The following is a 21,850-nucleotide window of genomic DNA, read 5'->3' as shown; positions in this document are numbered from 1 at the left end:
AGCCACCAGACCAAGGCAGGCTCCTCTGCTTGGCAGGCATCTGAGGTTTCAGGCTGCCCCAACGGCAGGCTATCACAAGTCACAGCTCCGGTGACTTGGTCGTGCAGGAACCTGTGCTCACACGGTTAACCTTGGCGGGAGGGGCCGGCAAGGGGCGGGGCGTCTCCTCTCGGACATCCGCCATGGCCACGGCTGCGGGTTGCACACCCCACGGCGGGTGCTCCCGCACGCAGAGGCCACATCTCAGCAAGGTGGGTCCTCGGTCTGTGGGCATAGGGTTTGGACAGGAGAAGGGGCGTGGAACGCGGCAGGTGAGGGGCGTGAACAGCACTGGGGAGACCCGGGAAAGCATTGGGAGTTCAGAATGACAGCACTGGGTGGCCCTGGTCCGGGCCTTTGCTGCCCCAGTTCGTTATCCCCGCGCGGTGGCCTGGGGAACCTGCGGGCAAGTGCGCACGATCTGAGTTGCTCCCCCACCTCCTGCGCTCGCTCTCAGATGGAACGGGTGGTCGTGAGTATGCAGGACCCCGACCAGGGCGTGAAGATGAGGAGCCAGCGCCTTTTGATCACCGTCATTCCCCACGCGGTAGCAGGTGAGGCTCGTGGACACCCTGGGGGAGCAGGGCGCCGCGGTCTCCGCCCACTTCGCCTCTCCGTGCAGGCAGAGACCTGGTGGAATGGCTGGTCCAGAAGTTCTGCATCTCGGAGGAGGGTGAGAGTCAAGGCGCACAGCGGCTTGGGGCGGGGGTGGGCGCTAGAAGAGCGCTCACTTTTCGTTCCCCTCAGAGGCCCTGCACCTGGGCACACTCCTGGCGAAGCACGGCTACATCTACCCGCTGCGTGAGTCCCGAGACTTGACGCTCCGGCCGGATGAGACACCCTACAGGTTCCAGGTCAGGCAGGCCCAGGGTAGCAGGGTGCACCCCCACCGGGGGAGGGGTGGAGCTAACAGGGGTCCGAGCGGGATGTTGTGACACACTGGACCAGACCCGCACCCTCCCGCAAAAGATCTGGACAGAGGCAAAGCCAAGGGAGCTTCAACTCTCTGGGGCTGCAGCAGACATGCAAAGGGCAATGTGCGGAGCCTTCAGGAGGAGTCCAGCAGCAGGTCCCAGCCTGAAAGATTATCTGCTGGGTGTGGTGATGGGAGCCCTGCACCTCAATGTGAGTCCAGGCCACCCCAAGCTCAGACTGTGACCACATCCTTGGATTATCAGGCTCCACTTCTTCCCCAGACAGCTGGGGAGGCAATCAGAGTCACGGAAGTAGTCCCTTTATAGGACCACAAGTGACAATCTGGCCTCAGTTCCAGGTAGAAAGAATGGGCAGTGGTCAGCTGGAGCTTCCAGATAAGGATGCACCTTCTGACCAACCATAGTTAGGAGCCAGATGGTGGGGGGTGCGGGGTACCTGGGAGAGAGATGAGAAGGTCTTGGACTTCATTTTCCCTGCAAAACCAAGACACCCTACTTCTGGACAAGCACTCTGTGGCCAGCTGCTGAGCTGGACTATGGTGAGTGGGATGGATATAAATCTGGTCTGGGAACTGGTGGTTCCAGGGCAATGAATGCCATAGGGTTTGGACACTGATGGCCCCTCTGGGTTATGCTCCTATCCTTCCAGCCATCTACCTGGCTAAGAAGAACATCCAGAAACAAGGGGCCCTGGTGGACTATGAGAAGGTGGGACCTCCATCAGGCTAAGTCCAGCACAGACTCACCCCTTGACCCACAGCATACTGTCTAGACCGCTAGATAACAAGCACCCCTACTCAGCCCTGCAGTCTCACTGGGAAGACCACCATACCTCCAACGGAGGCTTAGGGTTCCCAGAAGGGGAGGCAGCCCCTGTTTAGGATCTCATGGGTGAGCTCGTTTCTGTACCAGGTAGGGACACACACACACACACACACACACACACACACACACACACACACACCATTAACTCCCTGCAGTGTCCCTGGGAGCTGGGGTCCATGTTCCAGAGCTAGGCCGGTGCGGGGGTCACCCACTTTACCCACCGGATACCCTGCTGCCTTCCAGGAACACTATGCCCAGCTGCACAAGAAGATCAACCACGCATGGGATCTAGTAGTGATGCAGGCTCGAGAGCAGCTTCGGTGAGACACAGACCACAGCTGGTGGGACACTGAGGATGCTCAAGATGCTCAGGATGCTCGGGATGCTCAGGATGGCGAGCTGGGCACCGGCATCCCTGAGGCCAAGAACATCCCATCACAGGCTCCACTGCCTGCCCACGGCCAAGTGTGGGGAGTGCTGTGGTAGTACCAGCTTCCTCTCACCTCTGCCTACTCCTCCCAGGGCAGCTAAGCAGCGCCGGAAGGGAGACAGGCTGGTCATTTCATGTCAGGAGCAGACATACTGGCTGGTGAACAAGCCCCCTGTGAGTCCTCGTGTGGTGAGGGCAGAGGGGGCTCCCTGGCTGTCAAAAGGGGTCTGTGTGTGTTGCTAAAAGACTCTCTCAAAACTGCCTGCTTAAGGATATGGCACATTTCAGGGTCTGGGAAGGATATGGCGCATTTCAGGGTCTGGGTGGGTGACAAGAAGTTTGTTTTGTTTCTTGGTTGAGAATGCATAGGTGACATGGTCAGGCCTGAGGCTGCCTCTAGTCCCCGACCACAGAACAAGCCAGCTTCACTATGTGTATGGGAGACACACAAGAGCTAAGGCAGGACCTGAGGGTCCCGGGAGGCAAGGTGGGGGCTGAGCCAGCTACAGCACAGGGGCTGGGTTTCAGGGGGCAGCACCTGGGAAACTGAGGCCCTAGCACATGGCTCAAGGTCTGATTACTATCTGAGGGGACCACCCTGAGTCAGGGTGGGTAGAGAGATGGAGTTCAAGGTCAGATCCAGACTCAGTTTCCACACCAAAGAGTAAAGGCTATTGAAGTCCGTCGGGGGTACAGGGCTTAGCACCCCATCTCATCATCTTCCTGTAGCCTGGGGCACCTAACATTCTGGAGCAGGGTCCTGAGAAGGGTTCTTACCACTCCAGTCGACTACAGATGGTAAGCACCTCATTTTCCGCCCCAGCACCCCCACTGCCTGCGGCGTTAACACGTGCCCTTCCACTCACCGCACTTCAGAGTTCATTGAACTGCTCATCCATCCATCTGTCCTTTGATCCACCTAAATGTACCTGATGCGGCCACTCCAAGGTCCCTAGTTTGTGCCGTGCCTGGTCTCAGGGCCTCTGGCACTCCACCTCAGGCTCCCTTAGTAACTCTTGTCCTCCTCTTCTCTTCCACCTGCTGACTTGGGTGCAAGTAAGTGGTGGTCCTGGGGGAGGGTGGGAGGCTCTTTCCCCAGGCTGAAACAGCACCAGAAACCCAGGGAGGGGAAATAATGACAAGCAAGGCTATGGTGTGGGGCCCTGGGCCCACAGGTACCTCCCTCCAAAGCCTCTGGTAACATCCAAACTGGAGAAGGTGGGACCCAGTACACAGACCCTAGCTAATGCAGCAGCAGGGGGCAATATGACAGGTTAGTAGCAAGTGAAGAATTTCTAGGTAGCCCGGAGAACTGTAGGGTGTTATAGAACAGCTTCAGAGTCTCCAGATACAGGCAGTCAGAGGCCTCCCCTGGGGGCTCCAAAAATTGGGCTGCAAGTCCCAGCCATTCTTTGCTACATCCTGGTGGAGCAAGGTCTCAGCCCTAGGTGGGGCATAGGGGGATTCCTGAACCCCAGAAGGCTACTTTGTAACTTAAGCCATCTGTGTTTTCCAGACCTAGAGCTCGGATTTCTATAAGTGTGAGGTAGGTCCTAGAAACTTGGGGGTTAGGGATGCCCATCCCCCAGCACAGGTCCTGACTCAGCTCTGGTGTCCTAGATCGAGCGCTTCAGGAAGGCGTTGGTCAGGAACCGGGTGAAGTCCTCTGTCTGCCTCGAGGCGTGAGTGAGGAGCAGCAAGAGACCCTTCCCAACCCAGACCCTTTATAGAGCCTGTTGTCCCTAAGGCTACTCTGCAACTGGCCCCTGGAACCCCCAGGTACCTGAAGTTCAGCAGCCAGCATGGCCCGCACGATCCCATCATGTCAGGATGCCTGCCCAGCAACCCTTGGATCACGGACGATGTCACCTACTGGGCCATGAATGCGCCCACGTAAGCCCTGGGTGTTTGGGTGGCACTGTCCAGCGCTCCCGGACTGGTAGCAGGATCAGCAGCCCACTCAACCCTCCCCTTCCAGGGTGGCTGCCCCCACAAAGCTGCGTGTTGAGAGATGGGGCTTCAGCTTCCGGGAGCTCCTGGATGACCCCGTGGGGCGTGGCCACTTCATGGATTTTCTCCAGAAGGAGTTCAGCGGTGAGAAGCCCCTATAGGCACCCCCAAGGGAGGGAGCCCACTGCCTGGGACCCTGTCCCAGGCTTTCTCTAGCCTGCTCAGTGCGAACCCCCAACCCTGCCTGATTGCTGCCCGGTCTTCAGCGGAAAACCTCAGCTTCTGGGAGGCATGCGAGGAACTGCGCTTTGGCAGGCAGGCCCAGGTCCCTGAGCTGGTGGATGCTGTCTATCAGTAAGTGTGTGGAAGTGGAAACTAGTTGGCCATCGCTCAGACCCAGCACATAGGCCTACTCTGTACCATCCGTATCCCAGGCAGTTCCTAGCCCCTGGAGCTGCCCGCTGGATCAACATTGACAGCCGGACGATGGAGTGGACCCTGGAGGGGCTTCGCCAGCCGCACCGCTATGTCCTCGACGCAGCCCAGCTGCATATCTACATGCTCATGAAGAAGGTGGGCACATCCCGGTGTCCTCGCCAGCACAGCCCTCCCTAATCTGCTTTCGGTTCTGTTGGGTTTTGTCTATTTGGCTTCGTAAGGAGTGAGCACAGCCACCACCAATCACGGCCCTGGTTTCAGTGAACCAGTGTGGTTGGTGGTGTTCAGACCCCACCATTGCCTGCTGTCTCTTGACTGGGCTGTCTATTCCCTACCCGACCCGTTTGTGTACCCTCTGGTCATCTAGTGGTACAGATGGAGTCAAAGCTCGATTCTTTACACTACTGACCAGTTTTAAAACAATTAGCTGGATCCTTAGTGTTTGTTCAGTGGTTAGCAAGGTTTTTTAGTTTGTCTGAGTCAAGGTCTCATTTTTTGTTTGTTTTTTCGAGACAGGGTTCCTCTGTGTAGTTTTGGTGCCTGTCCTGGGTCTCGCTCTGTAGACCAGGCTGGCCTCGAACTCACAAAGATCCACCTGGCTCTGCCTCCCGAGTGCTGGGATTAAAGGCGTGCGCCACCACCGCCCGGCCTGAGTCAGGGTCTCACTCTAAAATCTCTAACTATGTATAAATGTCCAGGCTGACCTTTGACTTGTAGGTGAGCCTCCTGCCTCAGCCTCTTGATGTTATTTAATACCATAATAAATTCGTGGATTTCTTAGGGCATGGTGTCGAAAACCGTTAATCCTAGCACTAGGGTCAGAGGCAGGTGGATCTCTGTGAGTTCAAGGCCAGCCTGGTCTACAGAGTGAGATCCTGTCTCAGAGAAAAAAGTCACAGATTTCGACACATTTAATACGTTTTAAACCACAGCAGTTGACATCATCACTGTTGTCATTACGGCCAGTCTCCTGTAGTTCAACTGGCCTTGCATTTGCTATGGATGACTTTGAACTTCTGATCCTCCTGTTTCCACCCCAGAGTGCTTGGACTTCAGACATGCATCATCACACCATTAAAAAAAAAAAAAATACTGTTTTCTCAAAAAAATGAAACAAGCAAAAAAACAAAAACTAAAAAACAAACAACAACTAAAAAAAACAGGCTTGGTGTCTTTTTCTTATCCCAGCACTTGGAAGGCAGAGGCAGGCAGATCTCTAGGATTTCTGAGTTTGAGGTCAGCCTGGTCTACAGAGTGAGTTCCAGGATAGCCAGAACTACACAGAGAAACCCTGTCTCAAAAACAAAACAAAACAAAACAAAACCCAGCCAAACAACAAAAAAAAAGGTATTGTTTTTTAAGAATGGGTCTCCCTATGTTCCTCAGCCGTGATCTGTGAGTTCTCCTACATGGACTCAAGCTGACACTCTTGGCCTGGTCATCTTAATGTCACATTCTGTGACTTCCCAGCCCTTGTTGGCCTCCTGCTTTTTGGGGTGTGTGTGTGTGTGTGTGTGTGTGTGTGTGTGTGTGTGTGTGTGTGTGTTTTGAGACAGGGTCTCTCTAAATAGCTCTGGCTGTCCTGCAACTCACTATGTAGACCAAATTGGCCTTGAACTCAGAGAGATCCACCTGCCTCTATCTCCTGAGTACTGGAATTAAAAGGCATGTACCACTATACCTAGCCTTAGTGTGAGTTTTTGTAGGTTTTCTCTATTTTTCTAACGAGCTCTGCCCTTTGAAGGATGATTATTTATTTTACAATCTCACTATGTAGCCCAGGCTATCCATGAGCTCATGCTCCTCCTCCCTTTGCCTCCCAAATATTGGGATTACAGGTGCGAACCATCACGCCTGGTCTGCTGTACAGTTAAAACTCCGCATCCTCGCCCTGCCTCTATAGAGGTGGAGGCACTCTGGCTCCTCAGCCCTGGCTGGAGAGGTGCTTGGCTCATCTCTGTGTGTGTGTGAACATGGCACCTCTTGCCCGTGTTTTACAGTCTGGTGCTCCCACCAGATGGATGCCAGATCTCTCTAGGTCTTGGTTTGGGCTAGTGTTGGATGGCTGTCCCCCCCAGTCCCCAGCCTTGCATGGCCTATGAGCAGAAGGTGACCCCAGCAATGCCTGGCTAGACCTGGCTAGGAAGTGAAGGGTCAGACTGGGCACTGTCTCCTCCAGGACTCCTACCCGAGGTTCCTGAAGTCTGACATATACAAGGGCCTGCTGGAGGAAGCAGTGATCCCGCTGGAGACCAAGCGCCGGTGAGCCATGCCAGTACCCTATATGCGCTGAGCAGGGAAGACCCTGCAGAGAGCGGACCAGGCCCTCAGCACTTTCTTGTCCCTAGGGCATTTCCATTCTTGCGGAAGCCTCTGCACTCAAGCCCCAGCCCTGCTCTTCAATCTACCCCTGGGGATCCTCCAGCAACCAGCACCCCTGCAGGTGGCAATGGGGCGGAGTAGATGGATCTTGCGGGTCACCTCAGCTTACCATCACCCGCCTGACACCCTGTGGAGTCATGCTGTCCTGGATACTGGGTCCCGAGCACTGGTGTCTCCTATGTAGAGAGCCCAGCCTTGCTATGAGGCCCCTGAGTCTCCACTAAAATCCCCCCCACACACATACACCCTTAGAAGAGACTGGTCCAGCCACTGATTCCTAGCAAGGAGATTGACTAAGCCTTACCAGGACAGGACTTGTTCCTGGAAGGTAAAATCAAGGTCCTCAAAGTTCCTCGTACTCTGTAGTTAGGACTAGGTGGTCATCTTATCTCTAGAATATCAAGTCTTTGACACATCAAGAGATGTTGGTCTCTGGCCATGCCATCCCATTGAGGATGGCTCCACCGCTGCATAGGTCCCTTATTCTGCCGAAGCTAAACCCCGTGGCTTCTCAGTAGACTGTATCTGCAGGCACCACATTCACCACTATACACAGCATCTCTTCCACCTGTCTTACCAGATCTGAGAAAGGCAATTCCTGCTGTTGTCCTGACTGTGGTGCTCCCAGGTCCCTTAGGTCTTTGCCAAGGAACAGTCTCCCTAACCAGGCTGTCCTCTGTGCCACCTCCTTCTGCCATGCAGCTCCCAGCCGGGCTGCTCTCCAGTCTCTCCTCACAACTCATTTCTACAGAAATAAAAGACTCAGGTCCTGACTTAGTCCGTTCTCTGTGGGTCCAGCTTGGCCTAAGTCCATGGCTCGAGTATCTGTGACACAATGCATGGGTGGCATGTAGTATGAGTGGCATGTGTGCATGTTGAGTGTGATGTGCAGCATCTGTGGTATGTCTGCTGGTGTGTGTGAAGAGGCTGGGAGCAGCTCGAGAGTGTGGTTCTGGTATCACATGTAGCCACCATGGGTCCGGCAGGATGATCCAGTGGGTAAAGTGTCCTCTGACTTCCAGGCACACCCCTACCCCAAATAAACAAATGCATTGTTTAAGTGGCTCCTGTGGAGGGGCCTGTCCTGTCTGGGCTGCTGAGTGGCCCGGTCCTCTCAGTCCTTCGGTGGCCTCAGCCTACAGACCTGAGGGCCTTGGTCTTTGGAGGAAACACAGGAGCGTGTGAGTGCAACAGAAAGCCAGAACCTTGTCAAAGAAGCTGTGAGCAGACAGGATGCTACCATCTGTCCGGTGTCCCCTGGAGCAGCTGTGCCCAGCTGCAGGAGGGATGACCCAAAGCAAGCCCCGGGATCCTAAGAAACCTTGGGCAGGCTAGAGGGGCAACTGGTCCCTTAATGACCATAAACAGGTCACCGTCCTCAGCAGCCACTAAGTGGCCTTCTGGTAGGGAGCACAACCCAGACTGGCTGAGTGGTGGCTGCCCTTGGACCCTGCACCCCATCCTGTGCCGTGGACAGCCTGTCTCCTGAAATCTGGAGGCAGATCCTTCTCCTCCACTAACTACCCTTCCTTCTCAGAGGGATGTGTATGCTGAGTTACCTTTACTTCTCAGGGTTGAGGGACCCACTTTCTGCCTTGAAAACGCCTACCCATCAACCTCAGCCCTCAGGTAGACGCCTCGGGCTTTTGTGCACGATCTTTGTACATGTGCGGTTACGAGAACAAGTTCATGTTTAGCAAACTCCAAAGGGTTCTCAGAAGGACTGATGCTCTCAGGTCAAGCCCTGAAACAAACCTTCCAGGTTCTGTGCAGTGACAGCTAGAGCTCACCTGACCCTCCATTTCACTGCTCTGCATAACAGAACACAGAGGACATGATCCTAGGGTAGAGATGCCTGTCAAGACAGCAGGAGCCTCTGCCCTGGTGATCATCCCAGAGGCTGTGTGAAGACTACAGGATTGTTCCTATCGGGCAGGTCTGCATAGGCTCTCATCTCCTCAACTCTCCTCTTAACCATGCCTTGGAGGCCTGGCATTCCTGGCAATGACTTAAGAATAACACCCCATCCACCCACCCACCCCCACCCCGTTTACGGCAGGCAGAGAGACATCCAGACAGATTGCAAGCTCACGCTGGGCTACTGGGGCTTTCCCCCATCAGTGCAAATCATTTATTGTGTTGTTTTTCATGGTGGCTAGGGTCATGGGATTGCTTTGGCTACAGAGCTAGGGATCTGGGCAGAGCTGCTCTGTTGCCCTTGGGCCTCAGGAGCAACAAGGCACAAGGTGAGGCCTTCATCAGGTAAGCACCAGAGAGTAGGAAAAGGGACGGGCCTGCTGTGCTCGGGTGCAGGGCCTTGTGTGCAGACGGCAGGTCCAGTGTACTGAGGGAAGAGAGAGTCAGCGTGTATTCTACAGGCCCCTCAAGGGCACCCACAGGCTCCACTGCAGGCCCCTTCTGCTGGCAGACTCTCGCTGCTCACTTTCCAGGAGACATGCTCCCTTCTGCTTTGGGAGAGCAGCTTCAGAGACTCAGGTTCCAGCCGCAGCCCTGAAGCTGCCCAGCGCCCACCACCCTCTGAGTTCCATGACTCCCGAGAGACAGTGCAGACAAAGGGAGAGCCGGGCCAGGAGAGGGACGGACATCACAGGCAGGGGTAGGGAGCAGGGCACCCCACAGCAGTGGCTTCTCCAGTGGAGAGTGAGAGGGGAAGGAGGCACTAAGTAGGGGCCCAGGGAGGCCTGCTGGCCTTGACCAGATCACACGGGCCACACAGTGAGACCTTTGACGGAGGACATGGTATAGGCAGGAGATTGGAGGTGTATATCCTTGGGTATATAGCTGGTAAGGCCATAGCTCCCAGACGACCAGAATCACCAGGGCCAACAGTGAGGTCAGCGTGGAGGCTGAGGGTAGGCCAGCTTTCCAGGAGGCTTTGTTTTCACAGTTGGAGTCTTTCCATGTGCCCCAGGTACCACCACCTACAACTCACTCCGGTACCGTAGTCGGGAGAACCGGTCCCGGATAGCCTGGTCGCTGTCTGAGCTGCCTTCACCCAGGTGGACCACTCGACTGCCTGGGACAAGGTCTCGAACTTTGTGTTTGATCACAGAGACCAAGCCAGGCATATCTGAGCTTGCTGGGCCCGTCAGGAGCACATAGGCAGCATGGCGGCTTGGTTCAAACAGGATCGCTGTAGGGGACAGTCAGTGCTGCTCAGGGCTAGCCGGAGAGAACTAGGTTGGGGAAGACCTGGACCCAGTGCTGAGCCCATGCTCACCATCGAAGGCCACGATGTTGGCAGACACGTTGGCTAGCTCCAGCAGGATGCCAGGCAGGGTGGGGTGGAACATGTACAGGCTGTGCTGCGTGTCTTGGGGATCCTAAAGTGAGAACAGCAATGTGCCTCACTCACCTGTTACACCTGGGCCACAGCTCCATCTCAGTGGGCCCTGGAACTCCTGGCCCCTTCCCGGGCAGCCCTAGGTTACCTTCAAAAGCAGTTAACTAAGTACCTTGTTTAGAGCGATGTCTACCAGGGTCCCCCAGAAAGCTACCTCCTGTTCTATGAACACTTGTTAGCCCCTGCGTCCACCACCTGAACCTGGTCCTTCCTGGTGTTTGTCAGCACTTGCTTCCCCTATAACCTCCAAGATCCTTCTCCTGTAGTCCTAAGGCACTTCAGGATACTCCCCCCTTGGTCTGTACCCCCTCCCTACAGTTCTGCACTCCACTCAGTGAACTTGTGGTAGTCTAGGCCCTGGCAGCTTCCAGGGGATCTGGGTCTGGCCCCTCTCGCCCCAGATCCCAACAAAGGGTATTCCCTGAACATGTAACCACGTACCATCTCATTGGTGCTGACAAGCTCATGGAGGCCCCAGAAGAAGAAGGCTGAGCGGTGGTCTGCCGTCATCAGGCTTGTGGATGGTGGGCCCCCAGGCAGGCTTGGGAGGGGCTGACTCCACAGCACAGATCCAGTACTGAGGTCCAAAAGTAGGATCTGGGGAGGGAGGGGACACTGCTGGTGGACTGCCTCAGCTTGCACAGGAATGTGTAGCTCAGCCATGCTAGGCACAAAGGCTGCTCTTTTGTGCCATCTGCCCATCTGAGGGCAGCCGTCCGGGGCTCAGCACTGTCCGCTTTTACAGTCTGCCATCAGCCACGGACAAGGTAGTCTCCCAGTCCACACAGGAAGCCCGGCCTACCTTCCTATCAATGCTGGTTCCATTTTCAATGACCACAGCCAAGGTGTCTGGTTTGTAGTGGCCAAGGATGGGTTTTCTGGAAAGATTAAGGAAGAAGACCTCACAGAATGTCTTGGTACAGGGATCCAAGATGAAACTTCCATGGCCACATGCTTCTGGATTGGATGGGGCTACCCACATCTGGACCCAGGATGAGGGGCTGGTACCTGTGACCAGCAGCTTCAGCAGACCCTCCAAGGACAAAAGACAGATCCAAAGACAGACAGGAGGCCTCCAGCGGAAGTACACAGGCCTTCCAGTCTATTGTCCATCCTCCCTGCCAGCCAGCAGGACAGGCTGAGGTCCTAAGCGGGCGTGTGTCCCCACTCAAACTCAGCAGCAACTGCCATACCTTAGAACCCGACTTGCACCAAGGGTCCACCTGGGCACCAGATCTTGTCCATCCAACAACATGCAGGCCTCAGAGCTCACAAGAAGCACGTCCTGGCCAGCTTTCCCTGGGACATTCATCAGGTAGCGAATTGCTCCAGAGCTAGACAAGAAGAGTGGAGGTGGTGGGAGTTGGGGGCGGTGGGATATGGGTCTTTGAGATGAGCCCCTCACCAAGACAGGCCTGTTGGGACTACTTCCCTCAGGCCCCCTGGTATATCTCCATGTTTCTCAGTTCCCTAGCCTGAAAGTTTAAATGAGATGCTGTTTGTGGATCAAGGATGATCTCCCCAAATATTATTTTTCTCTACTACTGGGGGATGAAAGCCTGGGACTCATTCGTGCTGGCCAAGCACTCTCTCACTGAGCCACCCCCAGCCTTCTCAATTCTTACTCTGCTTTTGCTTGTTCATTGCTCATTTCCAAAGAGATGCTGACCTCACAGTACTGCAAGGCCACAGTCTGGCTGCCCTGTGCTCCACACAAAGTTGTCCCTAACTGAGGCCCGTGTGTCAGACAAACCTGTGCAGAAGCCTCCGGTGAGCAGAGCTATTGAGCAGGTTTTCCCAGTAGGAGTCTTCCTTAAACTGGCCATCTCTCCCAGTAAATCTCTCATAGAGACCCTTCACAGAGAAGCCGCAGAGGGCGCTTGCTATTCCAAACACAGAAGGACACTGTCACCATGGAGACCAGGAGCATCCATCAGTCCCACGTCTGGAACCACTTTGTGCCACACCCGGTCCAGCCCTTGGGCTTCCTGATTGTTGACTAGGTGTCAGCTCATGAACAGGAGTGACCCCAAGGTGGCCAGTCACCCAATTTCTCCGCATGCCCAGAATCCAGTGTTCTGCCCAGCATCACTTCAGGAGAGAAGCCCATCCCAAGAACGTGGCACCCAACATACCACACGGCAGGAGAATATAGTGAGCACCAGTTCTGGTCACATGGAGGAGGGCACCACCGTCTCCATCCACACCAAGGCTGCCTCTGTGGCCAATCTGATCCCCGGTGCTGCCTGAATAGATGGCCCCGCTGACCTGTGGTGACAAAGGGCAGTAGGGAAGCGACAGGCCCAGCTCTGTGGGAGGGCAAGGGGAACTCTAGGGAGCTGCAGGGGAGAGGGTGGTCAACACTCTTTGGGTCTGGGGGGAAATGTACTTTGAGGAGAGTGACCAACAGGGAACATGTGTAACTGTGTTGCCCAGCCTGCCCGGGAGGCATGGTAGCTGGAGGCCATGGTAGCTGCAGGCTCATGCCAACCCCCACACACGCCATGTACATTCTGCCACTCATGGGAAAGGCCAGCAAGCTCCTGTAGAGATGGAGCCTCCCAGGATGTTGCATGTGTGAACCTCAGTGTAGAGCCCTGGGAGAACCCACACAAATTCTCTCGGGAGAAGTGGATGAGGAAGAAGGGAAGGGGGGCTATGAGGTAAGTGGGCCTGGGGTACTTGAGAACTACGTTGATCACCTCCTGCCCCTCCCGGGCGAGGATCAGTAGGTCTGGGGCACCGTCACCATCGATGTCAGGCACCTGGAGCAGAGGGCTCAAGATGGAAGCGTTCCCGCCTAAACTGCTGGAGTGGCTCCACAGAGTTTCTCCTAAAACCAAACACACCGTGACTCCAAATCCCTTGTTGACAGACAAATGGTAGACTCACGTGAGGGCACCCATCCTTGGGACCCTGAGGCCACTCGGATACAGGAGTGTGTACAAGTGGCCTGAAATGTCAGCAAACAAGCACAGTACACCCAAGTGAGAAGACGCTAGACGGTCTCTTCACAAAGCAGCTGGTCCAACGGTTCCTGCCTGTGACCTCAGCATTTGGGAGGAGCACACAGGAGGCTTGCTGGGAGTGGGGGGCCAGCCTGGGCTACATAAGTTCCAGGTCAGTCTGGGCTGTATGGTACGACCTTGTAAAAAACTGAAACATCAGTGAGAGCAGGGATTGCTCAATGGTTACAGCACTCGCCACACAAGTGTGATCCCTGAAACTCTCATGGAAACTGGGTGGCCCAGCCTTTCTTCCTCTGGCCTGTTCTATGAAGGCTCGGAGACTTGTTCTAGGAGTAGAGGCCCATCAATAGGCTCAGTCCAGCCCTCTAAGCCACAGGAGCCCAGGCTGCTCCCTCACAGCAGGTGACACCAGTTGTCTCGGTTAGCATCCATAGCAAGATGCAAACTGTGGGGGCGAAGACACAGCGGCACCATGGCGGAGCAGCGGCAAGAGCTGCTACCACTGGCCTCCGAGCGGTCACACCCTCATTTGGAAGGTTCCTACACGGTCAGCAGCCCCCAGGGAGCGCCAGGGCTGACCCCTCCAATGAGAACCACCGACCTTTGCCAGAGGGCTGACCTGTGAATAAGTTGACTGCGATGGAAGAGCCTAGACTTCCCACGAGGATACAGGCAGAAGATGCCTCACTGTCCGACTGTGGAGGCACGGCACATTTCACAAGGGCGACATCTTGGGCTACGGGCCTCTCCCAGAGCACGCTGCCATTGGCCCCCGACACGGCAGCCACAAAGGCACAGGGAGCAGACAGGCCTGGAAGGTAGAGGTGGCAGCCACTCGGTCAGTCTCAGATAATGTTCTGCCACCTCCTGTCTCCCTTACTCTGTGCCTCAGCCACATGACTCGGCCCATTTTCTTTATTATCCACATAGACCTGAGTCTCCCGGGACACTGGTGTTGGCCCCAGGTGGAGCGAGGGAACTGAGAGCATTACCTAGCCTATTCTATTACGAGAAAAAAGGACGGGATGGTTCCCTGAATCCCCTCCATTATGGTTCCCTGAATCCCCTCCATTCATATGCCCCAAATGAGATGGTGAGCCTGGATAAAGAACCCTCTTCCCACGGGGACCACCTTAAATTACCAACAGGAATTACCTTCATCAGCACAGGATCTGGTGAAATTGTTACTGCTGTCGGTGTTTTTATAAAGAAAGAGGACGTCCTGGATCCTGTCCCTGTTTACATCTCTCATAGCCAGAAATTCATACGGGACTGAAAAAGAAAGTCACAGACTGTGCTCCAGGGCCATCTGTCTTGGGGAAGGTCAGGTTGAATGCTGAGTGGCTTGGTGCTCCCACTGTACAACTTGCCACTGTGAGGTGCCCTGCCCCCCCAGTAAGAGCAGGATCTTCATCACTAGGACAAGCAGTTTCTCCAGAGGCAGGCAGATCTCTGTGAGTTTGAGGCTAGCCTGATCTACATAGAGAGTTCCAGGAGAGCTAGGGTGACAAAGAAAGACCTTGTCTCAATAAGCAAACAAACAATAAATAAATAAATTAATAAATTTGAACATCTGTTCAGAAGAGAATCCTCCAAGACCAAGACCAGCGTGGGATTCAGGCAGCCATATTCCATCCTTGTAGGTCCAGTACTTCCTTCCATCGAAGGCTCAAATGAGAAGCTCTAAGCTTAAAACCAAACTATGAGAGGATGAAGTTGGACATTTATCATATTCAAAAGCTCAAAATGGATCAGACTCCTAGACACAATTTAAACTATAAAATACAGGCCAAGTTTGGTGGCACACACCTTTAATCCCAGCACTCAGGAGGTAATGGTAAGTGGACCTCTGTGAGTTCGAGGCCAGCCTGATCTACAGAGCGAGTTCCAGGACAACCAGGGCTATGCAGAGAAGCCCTGTCTCAAAAACCCAAAACCAAGACAAACAAGCAAACAAACAAAGCAGGTACAGGATTTCACGGCCATCTCTCCTAAGATGTACAAGTGATGAACAGACACATGAGAAGACTTCAGCATCACTGGACACCAGCCAAGTGCAGCTTTCCACACCAAGAACTGGGAGCAGGAGGTTTAGGATGAGTTCACAGCCGCAGCTACCTAACAAGTCTGAGGCCAGCCTAGGCAACACAGTAGATTCCAGGCCAGCAACAGTTCCACAGCCAGAGCCTGTCTAAAAAGCAGTGTCTGGAGCAAGTACACTGGCTGCTCTTCCCGAGAACCCGGGTTCAATTCCCAGCACCCACATGGCAGCTCACAACTGTCTGTGACTCTAGTTCCAGGGAATCCAATGTCCTCTTCTTTGTTGTTGTTGTTTTGTTTGTTTTTTGTTTTTGTTTGAGACAGGGTTTCTCTGTGTAGCTTTGCACCTTTCCTGGAACTCACTATGTAGCCCAGGCTGGCCTCAAACTCACAGAGATCCACCTGGCTCTGCCTCCTGAGTGCTGGGATTAAAGGCGTGCGCCACCACCGCCTGGCCAATGTCCTCTTCTAATGTGCATGGGCACCAGGCATGCATGTGTATGCACACACACCTGCAAGCAAAACACCCATATACATAAAGCAGATCTTAAGAAAATTTTAAACATAAAAAAAAAAAAAATCAAATAAAAACCAAATAGCAGAGTTGGGGATTTAGCTCAGTGGTAGAGCACTTGCCTAGCAAGCACAAGGCCCTGGGTTCAATCCTCAGCTCAAAAAAAAAAAAACAACAAAAAAACAAAAAAAAAAACCAAAACCAAATAGCTGGAGATACAGCCAGGTCGTCAGTCTTTGCCTGGCACATATGCAGCCCAGGGTTCACTCTCTGGCACTACATGGTCAGGCACAGTGACCCAAACAAACAAGCAGATGGACCATATGGACACATCACCTCCAACCCCTCTGGACGGATGCTCGGGAAGCAAAAATGGAAGTAAGTGTCGGCAGACAGGAACCCTAGCACTGATGGTAGGAGCGATGAACCGGAAATTAATTCATTTTCAAAGTCCCTTTACAACAAAAGGAAAGTGAGAAACCCTGTCTTGAGAAACAAACAAACAAACAAACAAACAAACAAAAAAAGGAAAGAAAGAACAAGACTTGGGCTGGAGAGGTGGCTCAGCAGTTAAGAGCACTGACTGCTCTTCCGGAGGTCCTGAGTTCAATTCCCAGCAACCACATGGTGGCTCACAACCATCTGTAATGGGATCTGATGCCCTCTTCTGTCATGCAGACCTAACAGAAGACAGAGCACTCATAAACACAAATAAATAAATCTTAAAAAAAAGAAAACAAGCTCAGGTGGTAGAGTGACTTCTGTACCACATGAAACCAGGTGTGGTGGCACACTCCTGTAATGCTAGCAGTTGGGGTGTGAGTCAGGAGTTCAAGACCAGCCCAGCTACACAGTGTGTCTGAAGTCATCCTGAGGTAAGTGAGAACTTGTATCTAAACAGAAAAACAACAAATCAAATTTAAAATGGAAAGGCTTTCCAGTTGCTTTTCATGAAGGTTAATTTCATGGGACAGAAATAACGTGTGGTTTGGTTTAGCTTTCCCCCCGAGAGCACCTCTGGGCGCCTCCACATCTGCTGTGCGGTTCCCCTCAGCTGACGGGCCTTCGCTAACCTCTCAGCCAGTTGGTGTGTTTCACTGAACTGTTTCCACTTAGTAGCCTACAAGTCTGCTTTTGCTCTCTTACCAGAGCAGTCCTTCCAGTTCCAAAAGGCTCCCGAAATCTCCAAGTTCTGAGGTAAACCCAGCAGCCACTCAGGGCTGACTGTCAAAGACCACCAGACTCCCGTACGTAACAGTCCTGCCCCAGAGGCCTCTGGGACCCTCCTGGGCTCACCTGCAGTGTTGTAGTCAAGCCTCCACATTCCCTGAGACAAAGGTCGGTCTGGACACGGGATGATGAAAGAGACGACAAACACCACAAAGAGACAGATGAACAAGGAAAGGAAGAACGCCACTGTGCGGCAGCGGGACAGTCGGGACTGCAGAGGCTTGCTCTTCAAGTTCTCTTCATCCTTTGATCGGTTTCCCAGGTTTTCCTGTGACTTTCTGTCCTCATTCTTCAAGGGGTGGATTTCAGCTTCTAAATCCTTGTTATCCGTCATTCTGAGCTCATTCCAGAGCTTAATTATGGTCACTGCACAGGATAAGAAATGGGTAAGTAAGGTCAGCAGTGAGCTGTTGCATATGCAAATCATATTGCTTTCTTTTCTTTCTTTCTGACAACATAAAACAAATTCTTAACTAGCTATCCTCATTGTACGTGTCTGAATGCATATATGCCCCAGCACATGTAGGGTCAGGGGACAAGTGTGGAGTCAGTTCTCTTCTCCCTTAATGGGATCCAGGCGACTAAACTCAGGGTATCAGGCTTGCACAACCTCTCTACCCTCTGAACCACCTCATCGATCCTGCATTGTTCTTTGTTTTGAGATAAGGCCTCTGTCTTAGGGCTACTATTGCTGTGATGAAACTCCATGACCAAAGCAGCTTGGAGAGGACAGGTTTATTCAGCTTACACTTTCACACTGTAGTCCATTATTGAAAGATGTCAGGACAGGAACTCAAACAGGGCCAGCACCTGGACGCAGGAGCCGATGCAGAGGTCATGGAGGGGTGCTGCTAACTGGTTTCCTCATCATGGCTTGCTCAGCCTGCTTTCTTATAGAACCCAGGACCACTAGCTCAGTGATGTACCCACCCACAATGGGCTAGGCCCTCCCCCATCAATCACTAATTAAGAAAATGACCTATAGGCTTGCCTACAGCCTGATCTTACGGAGGCATTTTCTCAATAGAGGCCCCCTCCTCTCCAGTGACTCTAGCTTTTGTCAAGTTGACATAAACTAGCCAGCTGACCCCTTGTCAATTTGACACACAAACACATCACTGTTAAGTCACAACCTTTCTTTTCTTGTTCATCCCCCCAAAAGTACACATTAATAAAAACATCACAATATAAGACATTTTATAAACTTAAAAAAGTCCCACAGCTTTACAAATTCAAACATTTTAAAAGTTGTCTCTTTAAAAATATCCAACCTCAGCTGGGCGGTGGTGGCACATGCCTTTAATCCCAGCAGTTGGGAGGCAGAGGCAGGTGGGTCTCTGTGAGTTTGAGGCCAGCCTGGACTACAGAGTGAGTTCCAGGACAGCCAAGGCTACACAGAGAAACCCTGTCTCGAAAAACAAAACGAAAAGAGGGAGTAACCAGGGCATAGTCGCAATCTGAACAAAATAAAGCTAAACTCCCAACAGTGTAAATAACTCAATGTCCAATGTCTGGGATCCACTCATGATCTTCTAAGCCAGTGAGTCCTCAACCTTCCTAAAGCTGCAACCCTTTAATATAGTTCCTCATGTTGTGGTGACCCCAACCATAAATCATTTTTGTTGCTACTTCATAACTGTAATTTTGCTGCTGTTATAAATCATAATGTAAATATCTGATATGTAGGATATCTGATATATGACCCCTGTGAAAATTGAGAACCACTGTTCCGGGCTCCTCCAAAGGGCTTGGGTCACTTCTCTGGCTCCGCCCTCTGCAGCACACACAGCTTGTCTTCTAAGCTCAGGCAGGCTCCACACCACTGCTACTGCTGTTCTTGAGGGTTCTTGGTGGTCACCCATGGTACTGGCATCTCCAAAATGCTGGGGTCTTCTGCTGCAACTGGGCTGCACTTTCACCAACAGCCTCTTCTGGGCTGTTTTCACGGTGCCGAGCCTCAACTTCTCCGCATGACCCCTTCAGTCCTGGGCTTCAACTGCCACTGAGGCTGCACCTTCACCAGCGGCCTCTTCTGGCCTCTCACAGTGCCAAGCCTCAGCTGCCCTCCATGACCCCTTCATGCCTTCAAAACCTGTGCCACCTCAGTGACTTTTTTTTTTTTCCGAGACAGGGTTTCTCTGTGTAATCATTCTGGCTGTCCTGGAACTCACTCTGTAGCCGAGGCTGACCTTGAACTGAGAGATCCGCCTGCCTCTGCCTCCCGAGCACTAAGTCCTCAGTGACTCTTACACTACCAAGTTTGTAATGCTAGCATGAGGTACAACCTCGGGTGCCTCTGGAACACAGCTTCTGTGTGCTAACTCTGAGGTAACACTTTCCAGAAAACTTCACATCAGTGATGCTGGTCTCCTCTTAATCACCACCCATTCCTCAGCTCCAGCTGGCCAGCATCAATTGTCCCAGTGAAACAAAGACTTTTATTTTAGTGATTCTGGTCTCTTGGTAATCACAGCCGACTCTTCAGCTCCAGCTGACCAGACACCACAGATTCTTCACACGCAAGTCTTTGCTTCCCTCTGAAACTTCACAAGCCAGGCCTCCATCATCTGCACACCCCTCAACATTCTCCCCTTCCAAGCTCCCACAGAACATCCCACTCAGCTCTCAACACTCAATGGTTTTTCTAGCCCAAAGTTCCAAAGTCCTTCCACAATCCTTCCAAAAACAACACGGTCAGGGTTGTCACAGCAGTAACCTACAGTCTCCAAATGTAGCTCTGAACCTCACTTAGGTAGACCAGACTGGCCTTGAGTTTACAGGGAGCTGCCTGCCTCAGCCTCCCAAAAGCTGGGATTACAGGCAGCCGTTCACCATCATGCTCACTTTGTGTTCTGATTCTTAGGCACTTGGTTACAGTTATCACTCTGGACCACCAGCCCAGGAAGAAAGACATCAATGTTTGGAGTGTCCACCAACACCTGCTACTTAAGACGACTTCTAAACAACAGGAAAAGGCAAGTTGGTTGTACAAAATCAGCAGCCAGTACGGTCTTCCTCTAACACACAGTGCATCACCAGGGCACATGGTGCCCAGAACTGAGGACAACAGAGTCATGTGCTACTATTCATTAACCAAACCCCACCTGCTCATACATCAGGCACACAGATGGGAAAGGGGGTGTGTGAAAGTCTGATGCAGCCAACGTTCTCACAAACGGGCTCCCAAGAGATCTGTGGTAAGGCAGTTTTCTCTGAATTGAAACATTCTCTCCAGGAGGGAGTGGGAGGCAAAGTGGAACCCTGAAAGACTCTGGAAGGACCCTTGCCAGCTTTACAGAAAGAGTAAACAGCCCCTGGGCGGGCGGCCTGCTAGGAGCTTCCAGCTGCTTTCAGGGCGTCTCTGCTCCCGTAAGTGACCCCTCACCCACATTCTTTTTTTTGGAGCTCAGACCTTGTGCTTGCTAGGCCAGCGCTCTACCACTGAGCTAAATCCCCAACCCCCTCACCCACATTCTTGTTGTCTGGGAGGTTTAGGTGGAAGCCCCACCTTGCCCCCACTTCTCTCTCTCCCCCCAGGCCCCGCCCCTGAAAAAGTCCACCAAGCAGTGGCTCCACCCCTGGAGGGTATTTAAGGTCTGGCTCACAGACTTCGCCTAGTGGTCTTCTCTCGTGGTTTCTCCCTCCCCCTGGGCTCACCCGGTCATGCTCTGCTCAGATTAAGCCTGGATTTATTAATTTGGCCTGACCTGACTTCCTCCTTCAGCAGAGTTACTCACTACCAGGGTACAGAAACTTTTCAGTAACCCCGATAAAAATTCATTGATTCATCAAGTTGGACTTTGTTCTGTCATGGGTGAGTGGACATCTCCCCAGGAAAAGTCTGCCACATAAGATCTAGACTCCAATTTCAAAGAAACTTCTTTTTTGAGACAGGTTCTTACAGGTTCTGGCTGGCTGAGAACTTATTATGGGAGACTAGGTTTACCCTGAACGCATAGAGCTCCACCTGCCTGTGCCTCCCCAGTGCCAATTTAAAATAATCTTGAGTGAGCTGGGAGTGGTGGTGCACGCATTCAAGAGACAGAGGCAGGTGGATCTCTGAGTTCGAGACGAGCCTGGTCTACAGAACTATTTACAGGACAGCCAAGGCTACACAGAGAAACCCTGTTTGGGACAAACAAACAAACAAACAAAATCTTAAGTGAAAGTATGTTCTGGAGGTACAGTCTTGCTGCTAAGCATGTGTGACCTGGGATAATGGTTTGAATTGACTAAGCTTTCTTACTGGTAAAAGAGGCACATCTACTTTAGAAGACAATAACAATTTTTATGGGCTAGAGAGATGGCTCAGCAGTTAAGAGCTTCTGGCTGCTATTCCAGAGGTCCTGAGTTCAATTCCCAGCAACCCCATGGTGGCTCACAACCATCTGTAACAAGATCTGGCGCCCTCTTCTGGTCTGCAAGCATACATGCAGATAGAACACTGTATACATAATAAATAAATTAAAAAACGATTTTTTTTTGGCTTATTTGCTCTGAAACAGCATATTAAATGGTGTTGGTTAGGTTCAAACTTGTTAAATAGTTAAGGGTGTAAGGGTGACCTTGAACTCCTGAACCTGCTTTGTCTACCTCCCAGTGCTAGGATAACAAATGTGTGTCAGATATGTATCTTAGAAGACTGAAGATTAAATTATCATACATATAAAGAGATGCCACAGGGGGCTGGAGAGGTGGCTCAGAGGTTAAGAGCACTGGCTGCTCTCGAAGACG

At 52.6% G+C, this 21,850-nt stretch overlaps 2 protein-coding genes across 2 annotated transcripts in view; one reads left to right on the top strand and one right to left on the bottom strand.

The window, feature by feature from the left end:
• The first annotated feature begins 165 nt into the window (after nt 1-165).
• Rgs11 (regulator of G protein signaling 11) lies at nt 166-7,727 on the top strand. The gene is given in 17 exon segments (XM_059269220.1): nt 166-251; nt 497-593; nt 662-712; nt 787-893; nt 1,462-1,513; nt 1,624-1,682; nt 2,043-2,119; nt 2,322-2,403; nt 2,959-3,027; nt 3,746-3,775; nt 3,850-3,911; nt 4,009-4,122; nt 4,208-4,323; nt 4,446-4,533; nt 4,614-4,752; nt 6,797-6,879; nt 6,966-7,727. Coding segments are annotated over 17 exon segments (1,410 nt in total). The 5' UTR covers nt 166-182; the 3' UTR covers nt 7,081-7,727.
• Nucleotides 7,728-9,098: 1,371 nt separating this feature from the next.
• Nucleotides 9,099-21,850, bottom strand: part of Fam234a (family with sequence similarity 234 member A) — a 35,750-nt gene continuing 22,998 nt past the window's right edge. Inside the window, exons 3-13 of the mRNA XM_059269219.1 lie at nt 17,183-17,482; nt 14,488-14,604; nt 13,952-14,143; nt 13,066-13,196; nt 12,499-12,631; nt 12,117-12,246; nt 11,557-11,697; nt 11,166-11,241; nt 10,805-10,960; nt 10,241-10,343; nt 9,099-10,153 (exon numbers count right to left, since the gene is read on the bottom strand). Coding sequence (XP_059125202.1) covers nt 9,942-10,153; nt 10,241-10,343; nt 10,805-10,960; nt 11,166-11,241; nt 11,557-11,697; nt 12,117-12,246; nt 12,499-12,631; nt 13,066-13,196; nt 13,952-14,143; nt 14,488-14,604; nt 17,183-17,450 — 1,659 coding nt within the window. The 5' untranslated portion in view covers nt 17,451-17,482 and the 3' untranslated portion in view covers nt 9,099-9,941. The remainder of the gene's footprint in view (nt 10,154-10,240; nt 10,344-10,804; nt 10,961-11,165; nt 11,242-11,556; nt 11,698-12,116; nt 12,247-12,498; nt 12,632-13,065; nt 13,197-13,951; nt 14,144-14,487; nt 14,605-17,182; nt 17,483-21,850) is intronic.

The sequence above is a fragment of the Peromyscus eremicus genome, chromosome 8a, assembly GCF_949786415.1.
Source record: "Peromyscus eremicus chromosome 8a, PerEre_H2_v1, whole genome shotgun sequence".
Taxonomy (NCBI): domain Eukaryota; kingdom Metazoa; phylum Chordata; class Mammalia; order Rodentia; family Cricetidae; genus Peromyscus; species Peromyscus eremicus.
The sequence above is the reverse complement of the archived record's forward strand: the minus strand, read 5'-3'. Positions and strand labels throughout refer to the sequence as shown.